The 22,213-nt window shown below is 37.0% G+C and overlaps 2 protein-coding genes and 1 long non-coding RNA gene across 5 annotated transcripts in view; 1 reads left to right on the top strand and 2 right to left on the bottom strand.

Moving 5' to 3' along the window:
* LOC131432587 (transport and Golgi organization protein 2) overlaps positions 1-22,213 on the top strand; it is a 130,601-nt gene that overhangs the window by 4,595 nt on the left and 103,793 nt on the right. The window contains exon 1 of one of the 3 annotated variants that reach the window (XM_058598937.1): positions 18,281-18,518. The exons of the other annotated variants lie outside the window; for them this stretch is intronic. The gene's annotated coding sequence lies outside the window, so the exon portion shown is untranslated. Of the gene's footprint in view, positions 1-18,280; positions 18,519-22,213 lie in introns of those variants that run through there. 3 annotated transcript variants of the gene reach the window in all.
* Positions 9,168-22,213, bottom strand: part of LOC131432586 (uncharacterized) — a 34,221-nt gene continuing 21,175 nt past the window's right edge. The window contains exons 2-4 of the mRNA XM_058598933.1: positions 19,455-20,103; positions 10,084-10,336; positions 9,168-10,019 (exon numbers count right to left, since the gene is read on the bottom strand). Of these exons, the coding sequence (XP_058454916.1) occupies positions 9,832-10,019; positions 10,084-10,336; positions 19,455-20,103 (1,090 nt within the window). The 3' untranslated portion in view covers positions 9,168-9,831. The remainder of the gene's footprint in view (positions 10,020-10,083; positions 10,337-19,454; positions 20,104-22,213) is intronic.
* Positions 15,220-15,842, bottom strand: LOC131432588 (uncharacterized). Its single transcript, XR_009229903.1, has 3 exons — positions 15,703-15,842; positions 15,563-15,632; positions 15,220-15,353 (listed from the first exon to the last, which is right to left on the bottom strand). It is a non-coding gene; the product is annotated as an uncharacterized LOC131432588 (long non-coding RNA).

Genomic DNA, 22,213 nt, shown 5'->3' with positions numbered 1-22,213 from the left:
GTGTTTGTTGCTAATCAAATGTGTCAGTGGAAGTAAGCTAAAACTAATTTTTTTTTTCGAGCAATTTTAAGAAAAACCGAATAGTCTTAGACTAAGACACTTTTCTTGAATTGCAATTTTAAGCAGAATGAACTGATTGGTTTATTTTTCAACCATATGGAAGATTTATTGATTATAATCAGGAAAAGAAGCGCCGGAATTTGTTTTTACGCACACATTGTTGACATTACTCATACGCTTGCAAAGAGTCTTGCTCCTTAACTAAGGACATCGAAAAAGATGGAGAATAAAAATGGAATCGTTTTCATGGTGTTTCTCGAAGTGACGTGCTGTATGCGGACTTATTTATTGTGTTCATATGACAAACTTATGCAGATTTTTAAATTATATTTAAGTGAATTTTCAAGTACTGCGGAAGGTATCACCTGCATAAAAACAGTTGTCTAACGCTTCGCTCGAATATCGCGCGTTTTAGTTTTTAACTTCGCGCGGATTTCACGCGTTTTGATTGTGGAATTTTTCGTAACAACCCTGGTTCTGGACCTTGAATCTGGATTTGAATTCAGGACCTGAATTCTAAACATGTACAAGAAATTCGGATCGGAATTCTGCACTCGGAACAGGATTCTGGATCTAAATTTCGGACCTGGGTTCTGAATTTGAGTGATGGACCTAGATTGCGGACCTGAAGTCTGAACCAATATTCTGGAACTGGATTCTGGATCATGGCTCAGGACTAAAATTCTGGAACTGAACTCAGGGCCCAAATGCAGATCCTGAATTTTGAATATGAGAAAAATTTTTGAATCAGAATTTCAGATCCGGATCTGCATTCTGGACCTGAAAGAATGGAGCTGAGTTCTGGAACTGAATTCAGAGCCTAAATTTTGGACCTGAAATTTTAGTATGTGCATAAATTTTGGATCAAAATTTCAGATCCGGATCTGCATACGGAATCTGAAAATGGAGCTGAATTCCGGAATTGAATTCTGGATCCACATTCTAAATCCAATTTCATGAGTGAGTTTTGATTGTGCGCCTTGATTTTTAGTATGGACTTGGATTTCGGAAATTTTTGACATGAACTCTGAATCTAGATTCTGGACTTAGATTCCGGATGTGATTTCTGCATCTAGATTCTAGATCGGATTTCTACAGTTGACAAGAGAAACTGAATCCTGCTGGATTCTGTATTTGGTTCTAAATCACGATTCTGTACCCGAATTCTGCACCTAGATTCTGGAAATTAATTCTGGATTGTGGTTCAAGACCAAAATTAAAAGCAAAGCAAAGTCCTGGCATTACATTCCTTTTGTGAAATTTGGCCTTTCTGTTTCAACAGACTTCGCAGCCGATTCTTAGTGTGCAGAATCATTGCATGGCTGGTACTATGGATCCTACTGACACTACCCAAGTAACAATTTTTGTTACGCTAGCTTGTTTGTGACTAGTTTGCAACCAGATATTTGAGTGATTGTTACTAACATCTAACCACTTGCATGACTCAAAAAGCGCAGTTTCTACTAGTTGTTAAGTCAGCTAAAAATAAGTTGTCGTTACGTTGTAATGCCATACTGAAATAACTTATCTTTTCATAACTTGAAAATAACTTGTTTTCAAGTAAACTAGTTGAATTTTAGTCACCATCGACATTATAAACATTGAATCCAGAAAACTTTTCTATCATCAATAAAAAAGCAGAAGAGTACTTTAAGTCACAAATTTAATACAAGGTACAAATTTCACAACGATCCAAAAACTGTCGAGCGGAATTTAATTTTACTTAACTGTTTTTTATGCGCCTTCAATCAAAATTTGTTTATAAAGATATAAAAAATAAATAACAAAATAACCCTATGGTCAGAATGCTCAAAATTATTCCAAGTAGAGTGATTTCTCATCATTTTAAATTCATATATCATGAGAATTATAATATTATCACAATCGATGTTCAATCCCTATATTATTTTCTTCGTGTTTATGAGAGTGCATAGAACAAAAATGACTATTCTGCCTTTCACTATTTTCGGCAAAAAGTAGTTTTGAAAAAAGTAATATCCTGGTTTTATTTACGTTTCATACACTTCTTGAGACTCCATATTGTGTTCACCATATTCAAGCCAAGAAAGGTTGTTTTGTTTGCATTTTCGTTATCATAACGTTGGGAAAACCTACCGATAACTATCTGAATCAATGAAGAAATTATGTTATAATCTTATAATATCTAAGTTATCGCTATATCAATTCACAGTAACGATTCACATATACGTTAACGTATTTATAATGGTTTCACAACGGAAAATAAACCTTTTTTCAACTAGTAGCTAAAAACATAGCTGTGATTAAAGATATGTTAGAATCAAGTAATTATAACTTATAATTGATAGTTAGTTCAATGTTTACGTTATAAAGAAACACTGCTGTCACCTTGTTTTAACCAGTATAACATAAAAAACATGTTCGTGCTCTTGTTGCAACACAGTTGGGCTAAGTGGTATCAAAACTTATTACGGGTTGCTACTATTGAAATCAAATAAACTTATTTTCAACTAGTAGCTAGAATCATAGTTGTGATTAAAGATATGTTTGGATTAAGTAACGATAGCTTATAAATTATATTCAATTCAATATGACACAAAGATTTTATGATTGGAAACCTAAATAACTATTTCGTAACTAGTTATGTTATGATGAAACATTACTGTCACCATGTTTTAACCAGTATAACATAAAAAACATATTCGTGCTCTTGGTGCAACATAGTTTGGACTTTGTCGTATCAGAACTAGTTGCGAATTGTTACTTGGGTAAGAATCCTTCCAGGTCGTGGCTCGAACATACGACCAAAATTCCAGAACTAAATTCAGGGCTCAAATTCTGAACCTGGACTTTGAATATGTGCATCAATTGATCAGAATTTCGGATCTGAATTCAGGGCCCAAATTCTGAACTTGAACTTTGAATATGTGCCTAAATTTTGGATAAAAATTTCGGATCCGGATCTGAGTTCAGAACCAGAATTCGGAACCTAAATACTGGAGCTGAAATCTGGAATTGAATTCTGGATCTGGATTCTAAATCCAAATTCAGGACCTGGGTTTCAATTGTGCGCCTTGATTCTTGATATGGACCTGAATTACGGAAATTTTGGGCATGAACTCTGAATCTCGCTTCTGAACTTGAATTTTGGAAGTGATTTTCGCATCTAAATTCTGGATCGAAATTCTACAATTGACATGAAAAACTGGACCTAGCTTCTGAGACCTGGTATCTTCGTTTGGATTCTGAATATGGATTCTGTATTTGTATTCTATGTTTGATTCTAAATCAAGATTCCGTACTCGAATTCTGCACCTAGATTCTGGAAAAGAGTTCTGGATCTAAATTCTGCACCTAGATTTTAGATCAGGATTGTTAACTTCGACTCAGGACCTGTATTCTACACCTGGACTCTGATTTCTGCAGCTAAATTTGGAATATGAATTCTGGACTTGAATCCTGGTTCTGAATTCTGTACTTGAGTTCTGGGAGTAAACTCAGGGTCTGCGTTTTGGATCTGCATTTTGAACAATATTTCTAGATTTGGTCCCAGATTTTTTAGGCTTGGATTCTGGGCATGAATTCTGAAACTGCTTTCTGCACCAGGATTCTGAATGTGAATTCTGGACCTGGATTTCGGGTCTGATTTCTGTATTGGGATCTAGATTCTAAGATCAGAATTCCAGATTTAGATTGAGAAAAGGATTTTGGCTCCTGGATCAGGATTTTGGATCCTGGATCTGGATTTGGAATTGAATTGAATGGACCTAAATTCTAAACTGGATTACGAGAAAAGACCAGTATTCGAGATTGAAATTCTAGACCGGGGTTCTGTATCTAAGTTATGAACTTGAATTCTGGACCTATATTCTGAACCTGAATTGTGAGCCTCTAAATTCTGTATCAGAACCTGAACTTAATCCTGGATCTAGATTCAGGATCCGAATTCTGAGCCTAAGACTTGAATTCGAGGCCAGAATGATAGATTTGAATGTTGGGCTTGGATTCCGAACCTGTGTTCTAGAAATAAATTCTAGACTCAGATCTGAGTTCAGAAACCGAGAGTCTGAACTTGGATCTGGATATAGGACCTGAATCATGGATCATAATTCTATACTGGGGTTCATGTTCTGAACTTTGATACTAGACTTAGGAACTGAACTAGAACTCTGCACCTGATTTCTGAACTGCAATTCTGGGCCTGTGTTCAAGACCCTAATTTAGGAAATGAATTTTGAATCTGGATTACGGATCAGAATTCTGGGTCTATATTTTGAATTTGAACTCTGGTCCTGATTCTGTATTTTAGGACCTAGATACTGGATTGGCCCTCGGGATACGATCCTTAATTCCGAGCCAGAATTCTGTAATAAAGTTTTGTACCTGGATTCTGGTACTGGTTCCATAATCCAGGTCTAGAAATCAGTTTCAGATTCCAGGATCTAAATCTAGTTCAGGACCAGCTTGAACCTGAATACTTGACCTGGATTCTAGACCAACCAAGACCTTCAAGACCTCAATTTAGAAAATAAATTTTGAATCTGGATTCTGGAATTATATTTTGGATTTGAATTCCTGTTCTGATTCAGTAGGTTGGGTTTATTCTGGATTGGCATTCTGGATTTTGCACCTAGATTCTGGATTGGCATTCTGGATAAAATCCTTAATTCTGAACCAGAATTTTGGTACATCATTTTGTATCTGGATTCTGTTACTAGTCCTGAACTTAATTCTGGACCTGCGTACTGAAACTGATTTCTAGACCTGAGTTTTGGATCTGCAATTGAAGATCTGAGTTCTGGAAATGAATCCACGCCACGCATCCTGGAACTGGATCTGAATTCTGCAATCGTACTCTGAACCGAGATTCTGAACATGGATCTTGATTTTGGGTCTGAATTCTGAATCTGAATCTGCAATTTGAACTGTAATTCTGTACTGGGATTCTGTACTGGGATTCTGAATTGGAGTTCTGAACCTGAATATTTGACCTGGATTCTAGACCAGGATCTGAACCTTGATTTTGAACCTGGGTTCAAGATCTCAATTTAGGAAATGAACTGAATTTGGATTATGGACCTGAATTCTGGGATTATATTTTGGATTTGAAATCTGGTCCTGATTCTATACTTTGGGACCTAGTTTCTGGATTGGCATTCTGTATACGATTCTTAATTCTGAACTAGAATCTCAAAACAGAATTTTTTGGCCTGGATTCTGCTACTGGTCCTAAACCAAATTCTGGATCTGGATGGTGAAACTGATTTCTAGACCTGAATTCTAGAATTGAATTCTGGATTCGAATTTCATATTTAGATTTAAGAAGAAATAAATTCTGGACCCGCTTTCTGGAATTGGATCTGAATCCTGGAATCGTATTCTGGACCGAGATTCTGAACATGGATCTTGATTTCGGATCTGAATAGTGTACCGAGATTCTGAACTGAAATTACATACCTGAATACTTGATCTGGATTCCTAGACCTGAATTCTGGGGTGGAATCATGTAAGGTGATTATCACCAAGTGATTATCACTTTTGAAAATTTGGAATCATGTAAGGTGATAATCACTAAGTTCTGTCACCACTGCTGAAAGGCTAACATCACTATCAAATGTTGGCATTACGTAAGGTGATAGTCACCACGATTTAATCACCTTCATGTCAAAATGAAGGTGATAGCAATTTAGTTATCACTTTTAGTAGTGATTTGATTTTTCGAGAAGTGGCTTTATAAATTATTGTCCGTTAGGTGAATTTTAAGCCACTGATATAAACATAGCCTACCAAAATTGGTCGGAGAGGATAATTTTTCAATAAAATTCGTACTGATATTGTGTCAAAATTAAATACCAAAATAAAAAGTAACTTAGTTTGTATAGTTTAAAGAATTCATTGAATGAGCGGTAGTATTTATCAATTAAATCAATTCATTTATGTTAGTATTATTATTTGATGGAATATAATTGGGGTATTCGTAGAGTCAAAGATTAATTGCTTTCTGGAAAAGAGATAAGTTTATGAATGTAGACATCTCCTGTTGCACATAATGTAACAACATAAAAATTCTATGCTAACATTTTCAGTAGAATTAGATGGTCGTGACTTAGTGAGCGACATATCCGTCTCGTTCAACTGAACGAGTAAAAAAGATTAAACTGCGTTCTTAATTTTCTTCTTGTGAGTTGAACTAAATAAGGCAATATTTTTGGACAATTAGTTGCTGCTAATCATAGTGGATGTCCGGTGGGTAAAATTTCCAAAATGGAACTAGCAATTGAAAGCTCTGTGAAATGCCATTATCGTAAAGTGAATGAAAACTATACACAAAATTATTTAACGGATCTTTCTCATTGGAGAGGAATGCCATCCGTTGTGAAACATCAAGAAGATCTAACAATTCGTGTCATTTCAAAGCTAGCAAATTAATCCCAAAGAACTGACTGTGACATTGATTTCCATTGATAAATAAAAATCGGTACTGAATTAAACCAACAAGTGAATTTTTTATTTGTTTGTGCGCAGTTTGCCATACTCGTCGGGCAATTTTTTTCAACGTTACTCTTCGATCCATACAAATCATCATTGATAAACATGACTCGAATTAATGAAAGGGATTGAAAACTATAGGAATGAAAATTTAGATTTTAAAATATTATATGGGTATACGCCACTTTCATATGTTACTTCTCCTAATATCAATGGTATACGCCACATTCATATTTTACTCCTGAAAAATTGACGTTTCTTGACAGGTGATAAATGGAGTGAAGTTGGCTCAATCACCGGTGATGGTGATAGTAAAAGTGATCACCTTCGGTGATTCCAAACATTCTGGTGATCACCTCTTTATCACCAGGAGGTGATAGTCACTTATCACCTTACATGATTCCACCCCTGGGTTTGAATTTGGGATCTAGGTTCATGATACGAGTACTGGAAATTAATTCTGGATTGTGATTCGGGATTCTTTACCGTGATTCATGTCCGGGACTTGAATATAATATCTGGATCTAGATTCTGAACTAGAATTTTGTACCGGGATTCTGAACTGGAGCTCTGAACCTGAATACTTGACCTGGACTCAGGATCTGAACTTTGACTCTGGACCTGGGATCAATACCTCAATTTAGAAAATGAATTTAGAATCTGGATTCTGGACTTGTATTCTGGAACTGGATCTGCAATTGAAGATCTGAGTTCTAGAAATGACTTTTGGACACGCATCCTGGAACTGGGTCTGAATTCTGCAATCGTTTTCTAAACCGAGATTCTGAACATGGATATTGATTTAGGATCTGAATTCTGGATCTGGACCTGAAATTTGAACTAGAATTCTGTACCGGGATTCTGAACTGGAGTTCTGAACCTGAATATTTGACCCGGGTTCTAGACCAGGATCTGAACCATTATTTTGAACTTGGGTTCAAATTTAAAAAATGCATTTTGTGTCTGGATTATAAGCCTGCATTCTGGGACTATATTTTGCATTTGAAATTCGGTAATGATTCTGTATTTCGTTACCTAGATTAACGATTCTGGATTTGCATTCGGGATACGACCCTCAATTCTGAACCAGAATCCCGGAGCATAATTTTGCACCTGTATTCTGGTACTGGTTCTGAACTGAATTTTGGATATTGATTCTGAAACTGATTTCTTGACCTGAATTGAGGATTTGAATTTGGGATCTAGGTTTATGATACGAGTACTGGAAATTAATTCTGGAACCTTCTGGAATTGATTCTTGGAATCTGGATCTGACCTGGAATCTGGATCTGACCTGGAATCTGAACTAGAATTCTGTACCGGGATTCTGAATCTGAACCTGAATACTTGACCTGGAATCTAGTCCAGGATTCAGAATCTAAACCTTGATTTTGAACCTGGATTCAAGACCTCAGTTTATAAAATGAATTTTGAATCTGTACTTAATTCTGAACCAGAATTTCGGAACAGAAATTCATACCTGGACACTAGTTCTGGTTCTGAACTGAATTCTGAACCTTTATTCTGAAACTGATTTCTAGACTTAAATTTTGGATTTGAATTTGGGATCTGAATCTGAATTGTGGATCGGAATTCTTTACCGCGATTCATGTTCGGGACTTAAATACTGGATCTGGAGCTGGAATCTGAACTAGAATTCTAAACCGGAGTTCTGAACCTGATTACTTGACCTGGACTCTGCACCTGGATTCCAGATCTCAATTTAGGAAATGAATCACGAATCTGGATTCTGGACCTGAATTCTGCTGGATGCTATTCATGATCAAAAACTTAACGCTTTCCTTCAGGATTGATTCTGAGAAGGCACCCTAAGCAGTGGCGTAGCAAAGGTGGTGGCGAAAAAGGCACTCGCCCCGGGCGCAACGTTTTTAGGGGGCGGCAAACTAATCCTTGGGACCTTTTTTTTTTGATCGACCAAGTCATCTTTCCGGAGATGGAGTTCAGATGAAGTGTTTTCTTTGCTCACTAACCAAAGATGGGGGCGGCAAATCTATTATTTTGTCCCGGGCGTCAAATTTCCTCGATACGCCACTGACCCTCAGGCAAAGCAAGGTGTATTTGTCGCACATAGAAAAGACACGTCTGTTTCGATCACAGAATGGAAAGAATTCTTGTTTGCACCAACAAAACCCTCACATGTTCGTGTCCATATCAACGAAATGCAATTGTTTATCATGGAAATAACGGTTTCCATAGTTACGCTAACTTTGATTTTCAGTGGTATCAGTTTCATCAAAATAAACTATAGTAAACTTTGATAGTATAGAATCTAAAAATTATAAATTTAGTTTCATCAGGGGACGGGTATAGCGTGATGGGTAATTCGATGCCTTTCACGCAGCCCACCTGGGTTCGATTCCCAACCCCGCACATAGGGTCAGAAAGTTTTACTGGCCCGAAGAGGCGAATGACCTTAAGGTTAAAACCTCTATAATCTAAACAAAACAAAACAAACAATAGTTTCATCAAACAAACAGTTTCCATTAATCTGAGTTGGGTGCGCACTTAGCAACGGAAGTGTTGACAAACCCGATAAATGAATCAGGTTCAAAACTGACTCAAATTTCACAAAGTTTCATTTTCTCATTATTGACAAAATGTTAATTAAAAAGCAAAAGTTTGCGCCTAAAACTATCTTTATTTCGGCAGTCGTGTTTTACTACTCGATATAATTCTATCATCCGATAGGCACCGAATACTGGTGAGATACACGCCGTCATTGTAACATGGTGTCTGCTTAGAATCTAATAAAAATAAAGTAAAATATAGTAGTACCAATGCGGGAGTTGAGTATATAAGTGCTTTGTAAATGGTGGTGGTGGTGCTGTAAGCTATGCTAGTACAGTTTTTCAATATCCGCATTCTAATTTGTTTTGTTTTGTTTTTTCGTTTTTAGTTTATTCCAAATTGTACAATCCAATCACTAAAATGTGATGATAAATGCCGATTACGATTCGTAATTTTCCGTTTCTAACGTTTGGTTCTGTCTTAGACACTAATTGTAATCCCTGCATCAGAAGTTCCTTTCTTCATTGAGAGCTTTGCTCTCCGAGGAAAATGTAAAATGTTTTGTTTTTTTTTGTTCAAACACAATCGATTTAAAAAAAAGCTGCCGGTTTAAAATACTGCTTTCAAGTGGTTTGCTTTTTTTTATAAAAAACGATATAATCTAAGTACGGTTGGACCCCATTCTGGTTTTGGAAGGCCTCCTACAGTAGCTTATGGTGAATAATAAAAACTCAAACACTTTGTGTCGCGTTTTTTTGGTATGCGCGGTTTCGCCTAAAGGTAGCCTAGTCTAACCATATCTCGACAGACGCCGGTCATCCGCTTGATGTAGGCTGGGTTGTACAGCAAATCTTTGGCGTACTTATCCAGATCAACCAGTTCGGAACTCTCCAGGGCGGCCGATATGTCCGGCAGGTCCTTCTCCACGCAGCAAGTGGTGTGTAGGGTCATCAGTGCCATTCCTGCAATGCAAGTGGGTATTCGATTAGCTTGCTTCCGCTGGGGTTGGGTTTCTGCCAAACTTACCGAATCCAAACCGGGCAAACTTTTTCAAATGCAGCTGCAGTGTCTCGAAGGGGAACAACTTTCGGCCATCGCTGCCCAGTTCATCGATTCGCTCGAGCAGAGCGGTGTGATATTTCCGCAGTAACTCTGGCAACCGGGTCCGTAGGTCCGTGTCTGTGCAGCAGAACAGGAAGTAGGATAAATCGATCACCGGAGTGCCGCAGCGCGATACCTGCCAATCCAGGAATTTCAGCTCGTTCGGGATTTGTTTGTTCTGCAAGAATAGAGAATGGTTTTGCTATTAACGATATAAATAATAGATAAGAAAGGTCAGATTTGATTGAATTACGTTTAGAGTGTAAAATCACAGTAGGCAGCTGTTGTTAGGACAAGCAGCGATGTCAGATCTACGGAAATCTCCGTAGATCTACGGATCTGGACATTTTCTACGGATCTACGGATCCGTAGACAAAATCTACGTAAATTGGATTTTTTCTATGGAAATCTACGGAAATTTAAATTTATCAACGGAGAACTACGGAAACTAGTTTTGTCTGACGAGAAAAAAAAATTAAAATTAATAAATCGGAAAAAGAGCTTCCGAGAAAAATGCCAATCTACGGAAATGACACTACTACTATCTAGCATCGCTGAGGACAAGCCAGTTTGATTACATAATGCGATCGGATTGTGGCGAATCGATTTTACACGATTCTTCTGTAATGCAGTTCTCGGACTCACGAAACCAGGAGTTGGTTCAACTATAAATGATCCATTTACACGGAGTATTATTTCTTGAAACGATTTGGAGATCATTTTGGGAAATAATAACCAGAGGAATTAGTTTAAAAAAGCATTAAAGCTCGATTCAATTAATCTCTGGACGAACGAAATCAGCTCTATATAGAAATATAAAAATTGAAATATAACATATATGTTTTTATGCACTAATCGCATCTGAAATAAATTATCTAGACATTGTTAGGATAGATTTTTGATCCATGCTTTTGAAGGCGCGGTATTCAATGAACAAGTTGAAAGACGGCGTTTTCAGCTATACAATTATTCCTTCAGAAAAAGGACTTTCCCGACCGCTAAAGTCAATGGATCATTCTTTCATTTTTCATTTCACTTTCATTTCATTTTTCATTTTTCATTTCATTTTCACCGAATAATCTAAACTAATTTTCTAAGAGATTGTCAGTTGGCTTTTTGATATTCGTCACCAATTCTGAACAAATCAGATGTAAAGTGTGAAAATAGCCCTCAAGAACAGCCTAAAACACACTGGCCTCAGACCTTAAGCGAATAAGACATTGGTTTGGTGTTGTTTGCAGGCCAATAAAACTTTTACCGACTATCGTAAAAATGTTTTCAATCTGAGTGTAAAATTCAGATCACGATTGGAACATCGGAATATCGATCGAGGAATCGATTAATAATCCTGATTATCGACTAATATTTAATAATTAGTTTGAAATTTAATTTGATTATTGAATAATAAAAAAAATCCAAAAATCCAACACCCGCTTGTGAGAAATTCTGGCAGCCGGCAGAAGCCTGGCAAGATTCCGGCAGCTGTCAATGTTTTGCAGGCGACATTGCGTCATTCTCTCGCCACGTCACGTTACGCAAGATCGCTCTTCCTTCTTTTTTTCTGTTCGACTTCATTTGATATTCGTCAATACTGCAAGCAAATCCAAATGCAAATTGTATGGCAAAAATCCGACCAAAACCGAACCGTTAATAACCGCTAGAAGAAATTCTCTGCCGGAAACGGTCGTTGCATTGTTACCAGACTCTTGTCAGAATTCTGCCAGCATTCGCTGGCAGGCGACGGGGGGAAATCTACCTGGCACAAGCAGGCAATTTCAATGTGTACCAGTGCTGTCAACTGTTTTTTTCAAAAATCTGTATTTGGCGAAAAAATCTATCTGTACAATATCTTTCTCGAAAAATCAACAATCGAAACTGGTTTTGCGACCAAAAAAAAGGTCGCTCGACCTGGTTTACCCCTATGGAATCCAACACAAAAACTGAAAATCGGTATTTATCTGTATGAAAATTGAAATATCGGTATTTTGAGAGAGTCCAAAAATCGGTATAAATACCGAGAAATCGGTATAGTTGGCAGCGCTGATGTGTACACTTCCTATCATGACGCCATCTTGATGAGATCTTAACCGGAACATCAAAACTAGTGATGGGCAATACGGCTCATTTCAATGAGCGGCTCTGAACCGAACGCTCTTTCGTAAGAGCCGGTTCAATTGAACGGCTCATCGGTTCTTTCTCAATAAATGTCAATGTGGAGAAGCGGTTCGAGAGAGTGAGTGTAAGAGCCACGAAATACACGAGCGGAATGGGCGATCTAACGTTGTGTTTCACAAAGTGTACGTGTGCGAGGATGATGATTGCAAGTTTATCTTTCAAAACGCAAGAAAAAAAAATTTCCACTTATAAAATCATCTATACATCTTGTATTTACAAAATTATTCACTTATGCGAACCGTTAATTTTCGTGTGAGAATTTCATCCATTTTCTACCTCTGTTATTTTTTCAGCACCCAAGGTTCTGTTTGAAACAATAAAAGTTAGAACAGAAACTTTTCAAATAAATAAAAAATTACGGAAGAATAAATTTTCCTGTGTATTTTGACAGCTCCATTAGAAAACATCATCGTTAGAAAGCTAATATTTTAAGGCTGACTGACATGGATCTTTTTGAAAGCCGCAGATCTTTTGAACGACTCGTGAGCATTCGCCCATCCCTAGCTCAGACTACACGAACCATGGTTGTTAAATTTGAGCGGGAGCACGGATGAACCGACGACACGACCTGACACTCCGAAGAAAAGTCAGCATTAAAAATGTTCGTAAACGATTTACCACCAGTTACCATAAATTGAGTGACCCCTTACTAATGTTAAAAATGATTTTCTTGAGCAACACTGTTCTAGTTGCTATGAACTAGTTACCAAGGTGTCCTTATTCAAATAAACAAAGTCTTTAAATGTATCGGAATCGTTCTGAATCGTAATTTTGAATTCCGGCCCAATACACAATTTCAGAGCAAAAGTAAGTTCTGAAATTATTGAGTTGCTAATAAAGACCTATTTCTATTCATTTTCATTCAGCTTTTTGCCATTGTTACTAAAACGCAACCTTCATCTACATCAAGGGAAAATAATTTTGTCATACCCAGGATATACCGGAATATGCCATCACTGTAAAACACACTCAGATATCAGTAATGACGTACTATCAATTATGAATTAAGAAAAGCATCCTAAAAACCCAATAATTGAGTATCAAGTCTATACCTGAGTTCGTGATACACAGGGCTGGACTTTCTAGAGCACTTATTGACTCTTAGCGTGGTATCGGGTTCATTGCAAACATTTGCAGCTTAAGAATAATTTGATTCTATAAAATCACTTACAAATTAGTTTCCTGATAAAAATTGTCAGAATATTATGAATGGTATGATGATGTGATTTTTTGGATGGTACTTTTAAATGCATAGTGAAAAGTTGTAGGATATGCGCGCAAAAAAATGCTAATCGTCATTCAAATAATAATTACTCAAAAAAGGTTCAAAAACTTTAAAATTATGTTGAATACAATCTCTTGTTATTTGATGGTCAAACAAACTAACCTCCGGGTCCTCGGTTTTCGATTCCCGAAGCATCAAAAGTATTGTTCAAAACACTCCACATACAAATTGAATCGATGTCTCATGTATACGATAATAAAGTAAGGAATCGGTGTTATGGATCCGATTTACCTGGTTTTTGTTTTTAATATAATTAACTCATTGTAGTTCGCTTTCTTTTCCTAACATTCGTTTTTTAATATCATTCGTCATTAGGGGTTCAGTTATTATTATCTCAAAAAAAAAACTTCGGAGCAGTCATCGATAGGAGAGGTTCTAGAATAATGTCTCGATCGTTCGGGCTTGCTCTAACTGGTTTAATGCGACAGCGGATGGAAACTTTATTGGTAGACAAGTACAAGACGCAATGCAGCAAATTTTAAAAACGAATTTTCATCTGCCATCATCACTTGTTACAGGATTTCCCTCTGGCATTTGTTCAAATTTTCGGCGTGTAAAACGAATTCAAAATTTGTTTTGTTTACATTCCAAAATCTAGTTGAAAAGCAGTAACCAAGGTTACGGTAACTGTTATTCAAAATCAATAATTTATCAACAAGTGTAGCCAGTTTAATTTTTTTTTCAGGAAATTTAATTTTGACATTCCCAGTTACTGAGGGGTAGTTAAATTTGCGATACAGATTCGATAGGCGAGTGGCAGGTCGTGTCGTCGGATGAACCGACGACACGACCTGCCACTCGTCTATCGAAACTGTATCGCAAATTTAACTACCCCTCAGTAACTGGTAATGTCAAAATGAATCTCTTGAAAAACTATTGAAACTGGCAACACAGGTTTATGAATTATTGATTTTGAATAACAATTACCAAAACCTTGGTTACTGCATATTGAAGACTTGAAGAATGTAAACAAAATAAACGACCTCGAGTGGAAGATCTCATTTTGCGGCAAATAACAAGTTCTGCAGCATCACCACGCGTAAGAGCAGTGGATCGATTAGTTCAGCTGGGGCTCGAACTTACGAAAAATTTCTTGTAGAACCGATGTATGTGCCAAAATCTTTTGTATTGGATAATTTTATTGCGTTGTCGGTATCGCATAGCGTTCCAATATCCGTCGATGTTTGGTAAATAATTTAACATAATCAAACTTCAGATCAAATCTTTGGGGGCTGTCTGCTATGTAAATGAGTTTTAAGATGGTAGTAAACTGCAAAAGTCAATAAACCGTTAGTGCGAATCCTTTTATCAATCTGATCATCAAAATTTAGTATCAAATAATGAATGATAAAGCTGAGTCGATCAGATAAATCAACACTATTCTACTAGATGCAAGTAAATCGTTTGCAACAAATGCTTAAATATTTGAGGTTTATTTCTAATCCATTCCAGAATCGCACTTCATATGCAGATACGAATAGACTTATAAACAGAATTCAAATTTGTTCTTTCATAATGACTTTCTAAAATATTCGTCATATTTTTGTATTTCCATTACTTCTGATTTTCTACCAAATCATTGAATCCTAATTGCTAATCAACGTACATGTAAAACATTACGTCGTCATATTTTGGACATTCCAGGTACTCCTTTACTTCGGAAAACGGGTGTAGAATTTGATGAACCTGAGACAGTTGAGAACACGGGAATCCAGTTTCTGATCAGAATTATGACCTGTAAAAATAAATTTCCTTAAAATAATTTGATACACATCATGAATGAGTTTCATGACTACGATACAGATTGAGCTCCTTGATAGCCCTTGAAGATGATATAGCATGACGCCTGTTTATCGCAGCAATACATCTAATGTCAAATTCGCATATTGTGCACCCAGTTCCGGTTGGCGCAAATACAAAAGGAACGTTGTAACATTAACTTACAAATTTCTAGTTCTTTCTGGTACATGTTCAACTATTGAACCTGACTCTGGTGCAAGATAATTCTGTAATTCTAGATAAATAAAAATGTTCAGTTAGCCAAATTTTGTTCTTCGTAATTAGGTATTGTGAAAGCGTCTTACTTCGTCGTATTGATAATATCATTTTTCAGGGGTACCAGTTCCCGGCCTCGCGCTTCCTCGATCTTGATTTCTCCAGAACTATTTAGAGTTTTTAATTTTGGCACTGATGGCAAAAAATTTCAATTGAACTGTTTCAAAACCTTTTCAAGTGGTTTGTTTATTTATTATGGGGTTCCTTGGTTACCAGTTCGTAGCAACTTAAGCAGTGTTGCTCAAGAACATTATTTTCATCTCCATCAAGGGGTCGCTATATTTGTGGTAACTGGCGGTAAATCGCTCACGAACACTTTTTATTTTGATTTTCCTTCGAAGTGTCTGGTCGTGTCGTCGGATGAACCATGGTTCGTAGCTTGGCTATCTTTTAATGTTGAGAGCCGCGGCTCAATTTTGAAGAGCCGTGGTTCGTTCGCTCATTCTTACGAGTCGGTTCAAATGAACGGCTCGTGAGCGCTCGCGCATCACTAATCAAAACCAGCTAATTGCAACGTAAATAAACAATCAGTAATGCAATCGTTTTATGGTTTACCTTGTTTATTGCACGAAAATTTGAGATTTTTTGACCGATTCTCTAACAATAACTTGTCGGTTTACCTAAAATACAACAGATAGTGTTTTATGACATCGAATGAAGGTAATTTTTACAATTTGAGAGTCGCGACCAGTACCAAAACATCGCAGTGGGGCTCAACGTAATTAATGTACTTTCAAATAGCTGGTGCTAACATACCGGTTTCAGATGGCTGGTACACTCAGATAAAGTCATAAGAACGAATTATGACTTTCACGCATAAAGAATAAGGATTGTAAATGAATTGATAATTTTTCATTTCATAATATCCGAAATTTCGCTCAGTAATTTAATTCAGAACATTATTTTTTTACATTTCATGAACCAACTATTCAAAAGTATTCTGAAGATATTTTCATTTTAAACCAATCCATACTGAAAACGAATCACAACACATACATTTGTTGTTTTGACGACTTGTGATGACTACGGTAAACAAATTAAATTTCGACAACCATTTTCGTTTTGTTATGACACATACAGATCTCCAAAAAAATCATCTCCAAAATGAATTTCAACACTTGGTTTCAAGGCTGGAATTATAAAATTTGCAAGATACGCTCACAAACGAATTTCCAGACATGACAGTCACGATCTTTTTTTGGCGCACATCTACGGTCCTCCATGAAATTGGCAACAATGGTAATAAACTGGTTACACTGTTGAGTTCCCATCATCACATTTATAACACAAATGTCAAATCGTGAGAACCTTTCGATTTGTTAGCTCATTTTTTTATATTGAGATTTTATGGTACACTTAATATTTTGTTTGTTTTGATGTAATCAGCTATCATATCGTGTATTTAAATTAATAGTGAGTGGACAGTTTACAGCAGATATGAATCATAGCAGTTATATGGAAGTTACATCACAAACGAATTTCCAGACATGACAGTCACGATCTTTTTTTGGCGCACATCTACGGTCCTCCGTGAAACTGGCACCAATGGTGATAAAATTGTTGCACTGCTGAGTTCCCATCATCGCATTCATAATGCAAATGTCAAACCGTGAGAACCCTTTCGATACGTTAGCTCATTTGTATAAATTGAGATTTCATGGCACACTTTGGTCGAAATGATAACAATGCAATTAATCTCGCGCTCCACCAAGCGGTGAGTGCGGTCATTTTAGAAGGTACCGGGAACGGACCACATTTTTTTTAAATATTTGTAAGCACATACATGTCTTTATTATTCATCTTTGGTTACATTGTATACTTTTCGCGTTGGAAGTAAAGGTAGCTCGGAAAGCTCGGAATTCCAAGTGCTAACACAGTAGATTTCCGACATACCATTATGTACTACAAAAAAGTCAGAGTAGATTGCATAAATGTTAAAAAATCAAAATCTACGGTTCACGAGTATATGGAAAAAATGAGCATGATGACCTGGCTTTGGATGCCCATTTTTCGTGCTTTTCCGTTTATTTTCCTTTTGCGATTTGTTTTGCTTATCTTGTTGGTTATTTTTAACAATTGTCTTTTAATATTATGGTATCGAAATAAGTGACAATGTTGACATTTGATGATGACTACTCATGGCACACTTTAATCGAAATGATAACAATGCAATTAATCTCGCGCTCCACCAAGCGGTGAGTGTGGTCATTTTAGAAAGTACCGGGTACGAACCAGATTATTTTAAATTACTGTAGGCACATACATGTCTTTATTATTTATCTTTGATACGCTCATTTATTAATTTTGACTGTCTTGAAGTAACAGCAAAACTAGGATTCGAAGTTTCTTTTTCGTTCGCTTTTTTTCAATGTTGTAATCATAAGACATGATTACGGACTGTTTATGAAATATTTAAAGCGAATAATTCTACCATACATAGATAACAATTTGGAAAATCATAAGATTGTTTATGAAAATCTCTACCTCCTAATCAAATTGATTTCCACTTGCCAGTCCCAGTCTTATGAAACTCTTAATTGCTTCAGTGTATATCTTGCTGAAGGAAGTAAAAAAGATCGATCGTAGTAGTCGTGCTCTTTCGGTCCTCTTCCGTCAAGCATAAAAATTGAAATTTGTTTTTTCGACGAATTTCGCTTTGCTTCGCTGAAAAGTCGATGTTTTAAATTCGAATGTTTTTTTTATAGAGCCGCGAAAATGTGTGTATAAAGTCCCGTTCGGACTGGACGACTGTAGTGGGAAAGCAGTGCTACGAAATGAAGAATTCCTATGGTAAAGTGCAGTGCTAGAAAATTATGACTATAATTCCGGTTGACAGATCATAACGGTGAGTTTGTTCTTATTTTCATTTTTGAACGATATTGTACATGCTTCTTTTCGTTTTCAATTGTTTGGTGTTCAGACTCCGAGCTTAATCTATTGGAAATTGAGCTCAAATACTTCTGGCATCTCAGAGATAGTCAAAAGAATATCTGAATGGCGTTTCTAGAACAGATAGTTTAAGGCGAAGTTGCTCGTATTTCACAAAAAATTTCTTTGTCTTTTTGCTTGTAAGTATAATGACGACATCTCGACGACATTTGAAAACAATTGGCCCAAAAGCCAATGACTGTTTCTCTTTGTTTACATTCTCTTTCGATCATTTCTGCGTTATTACCCCTAAGAAAAAAAAGACGTCCAATGGAAGTCCTCCGTTGGTCCAACGAATGTCCAATAATTCGTCCAACGGGAGACTGATACGGGACTTTTGTATGCCGACTTTAAAACAGACCATTGAACCGGGTGCCACTTTTTTCGTTCAACAAACCCGGCAAACAGAGGTCCATTGTTGAGGCCATGTTTAATATGAGAAGTTGGAACCCAGTTGAACTAATTTTTCTGGTGAATTTTGAAAGTTTTTAACTTTCGACAATTCGATTGTACAGAGTGTCGTGCTTCTCATGGTCAATATACATCGGCATGTGGTTGCTGATAACCAAATAATAGTTTTAGGAAAACCGGTTAAACTATCCCTGGAAAATCGAAGTCCGTACGAAAAACATACTCCAAAATCATGCGCATAGGCAAGAATCCGACGGTAACTGTCCGAATTTCGATTTCAGGTTTACAGGGTGACGGTAATTAGTTCTATAGACACCTTGTGCATTCCAAAATAATTAAAACCGCGAACTAGTCCGTAAACAAAATCTTGAACATCTGAGTCATATTAATAATGTATGATACACTAAAGAAAATCATACACATCAAAAAGGATAAATCTTACCCGCTGTCTGAACAGAATATTGCTGATCCAGCAATCACCGTGGCAAATGACCACATCCGCTCGATTCTCCACACACTCGACCATCGACGGACCGTACTCATCCCGGAACTGGAACAACCGTCGGCCCACATCGGCATCGCCCTTGGCCGGACAGTGTTCCAGTGTTTTCATCGCATAGTCGACCTGCCGCTTGAGGAATCCCTCGAACGAACTGTGCAACGGTGCCACGAAAATAGTCTCCCTCAGTTGATCGATTATCTTTTCGAATATCTCCGGTGCCTGGTCCTTCATGGCAAACGAAACGGCATGAAACTGAGCCAAATAAACCAGAATTTGCGACACACTGTCATAGTCCAGTGGTTCCGTCCGCTGGAAGTTGTGGAAACCTTGTCCGGACAGATCTTCGAGCAGGATAAACTCTCGTCCTTCGCTGCAGTCGGAAGCGATCACCGTCGGGTAGTGGTTGAACATCCGCGACGGTTTGAGGCCACGGGTTTCCTGAAACTTTTCGAAAGTTGGCAACACGATATCGAAGATGTACTTTTCCCGCTGGAAGTGAGCCGAACTGTTGTACAAACTCCTCCGAAGCTGGCTCGTTGGCGCTACCTTGGCAATAACGCTAATAACCTTTGGAAGTTCGGTGATGGCGCTGAAAAGACAAGCAAAAACAAAAGAAAAACCATTAAATCAACAAACACTCATTAGCTCAGCACCCAAGCGGTTGCAACAAAGCAACCAGGAACAACGAAAAAATCAGGAATCGCACGCTTGTTTGTAAATAATGTACCAAATTTGCCCATGCCGCAGTAGCTTCAAACATCTGTTCACAACCCGCCGAATAAGCAGAAACCGATATGCCGAGTGGACAGAACGGGTAGCCAACCGGTGCCCTAAGAGAGGTGAATCTACGTAATCGAAAAAGCTTCCTTGACGAAATGCCGACTAAAGTACAAAAACAAAAAAAAAACCGCATGGAAGTTTCGGTGGCTCTTCCGAAATTTGATCGCGTTTGTCGTAAGTCTGTTTGTTTGTTTGTTTGCTTTCGACCTGTTGGGTAATAATAAACCACACAACGCCGGGTGCCGGTAACAAAAAAAAAAGTGCAAAATTGAAATTCTACCGGTGATTTCCGCACTGATTGTCACCCGTTCTTGGGCAACTTGGGTGATCCACTACCTAATCAAACACAACCCAGTTTGACCGGGTTGTCCAACGAGGCGTGGGCACCGGGTGCTAGGGGGAAACATTGGATTTTAAATCACTAACGAGCATATGAAGTTTGAATCGATACGGATTGCGTGATTGCGATTCAGATGGTCCAAACTTTAAGAGAGTTAATTTTTTTGAGCTTGTGAATTGATTTTTAGATGATGTTATAAGACAACTAGCGATGACAGTTTGCTGTTGTGTAAAATTCACAGATTTTCGTATTCTTATTTCCAGTTGAACAATGTTCTTTACTCGAACAACCAGAATCATTTTTAGATCGTTTTATACCGAGGATAGAGAAACATGTTAAACCTGTCATGAAGAGCATCTGTCCGAACAGTAAAAGCAGGAATCACAGTGTTCCGATAGAAAGGTGAAATATCGTTCGGGATCGAGGTCACATAAAGCGGAAACCGTTTGAAATTAAACCGACTAGACTGAATTTGACAACATTATCATGGTCTCGACGATATTTTTATTTAATATATACCATAATTTTCGTTTTGAACGTTAAAACTAATGCTTTACAGATTCCAAACAATTTTGATAATGTTTTGAGACTTATTAAATACTAATGAGAAATTGATTGAAATTAAAAATAAACTTATTTTGCAAGCAATTAGAGACTGTGGTAAGAAAAGTTTGTCTTTTGTCTCAACAGGCAAAATCAACAATGGAAAACGCTTGCGAAAGCAGTTTATCTTGTCCCATAAATACTGTGAAAAATTGTTTGTTTGTTTGTTCTTGTCTCTTGTTTCATCCGTAATTGTGCTGGTAGTAAGGCAAAGCAAATTAACTTCGAACTAGGAAGTACAGTTTAACCCGGATTATTCAAAGTTATACTCTAGCATAGAGTGCAATATTTGTAGTACTCCCAAGAAACCAGAAAAGGGAATGATTTGGCTTGAGCAAGTTGAAGTACAGAAAGTGTACTTTCAAGCTGTGAGGAAATTCACACAAAGCTTGTTCTGTAAGTTGCCAAAATATCCACGTGTACTTTAAAGCAAGAATTCAATCAGTTATTACGTGAACTAGAGTTAGCAGATAGAATAATGCATTCCATCAATTTTAAATAAAATGAAGCTCAGATAACACGTCTTAACTTAAAAATTGTGGAGATTCCGATGAAATCAATTTTCAAACCTTTTTACAATTCATAGTTTTGCCATTACAATTAGCACTACTCGTTTTACTGTATGTACTCTTTCTAATTTCTACTCGCTTTACTGTCTCTACTCTATTTATTGTTCTACTCTTCCTTCTGTCTCCACTTGTTTTACTGTTTCCACTTAATGTATTCTCTCTACTCAATTTATTGTCTCTACTCATTTTCTTTTTTATACGCGTTTTGCTGTCTCTACTCAATATACTCTCTGTTCATTTTGGTTTTCTATACTCTCTTTTTATTGTCTCTACTATTTTACTCAATATACTCTTAACTATCTGCATTTTTTTACGATCTCAACTTTCTTTTTATTGAATTTACCCTATTTACTGCTTCTACTCTTTTTTTTTCTACTACTCCTTCACTGTTTTTAGTTTTTTTTCAA

The sequence above is a fragment of the Malaya genurostris genome, chromosome 2 (genome assembly GCF_030247185.1).
Source record: "Malaya genurostris strain Urasoe2022 chromosome 2, Malgen_1.1, whole genome shotgun sequence".
Classification (NCBI taxonomy): Eukaryota; Metazoa; Arthropoda; class Insecta; order Diptera; family Culicidae; genus Malaya; species Malaya genurostris.
This window is presented reverse-complemented; position numbering and strand designations above follow the sequence as displayed.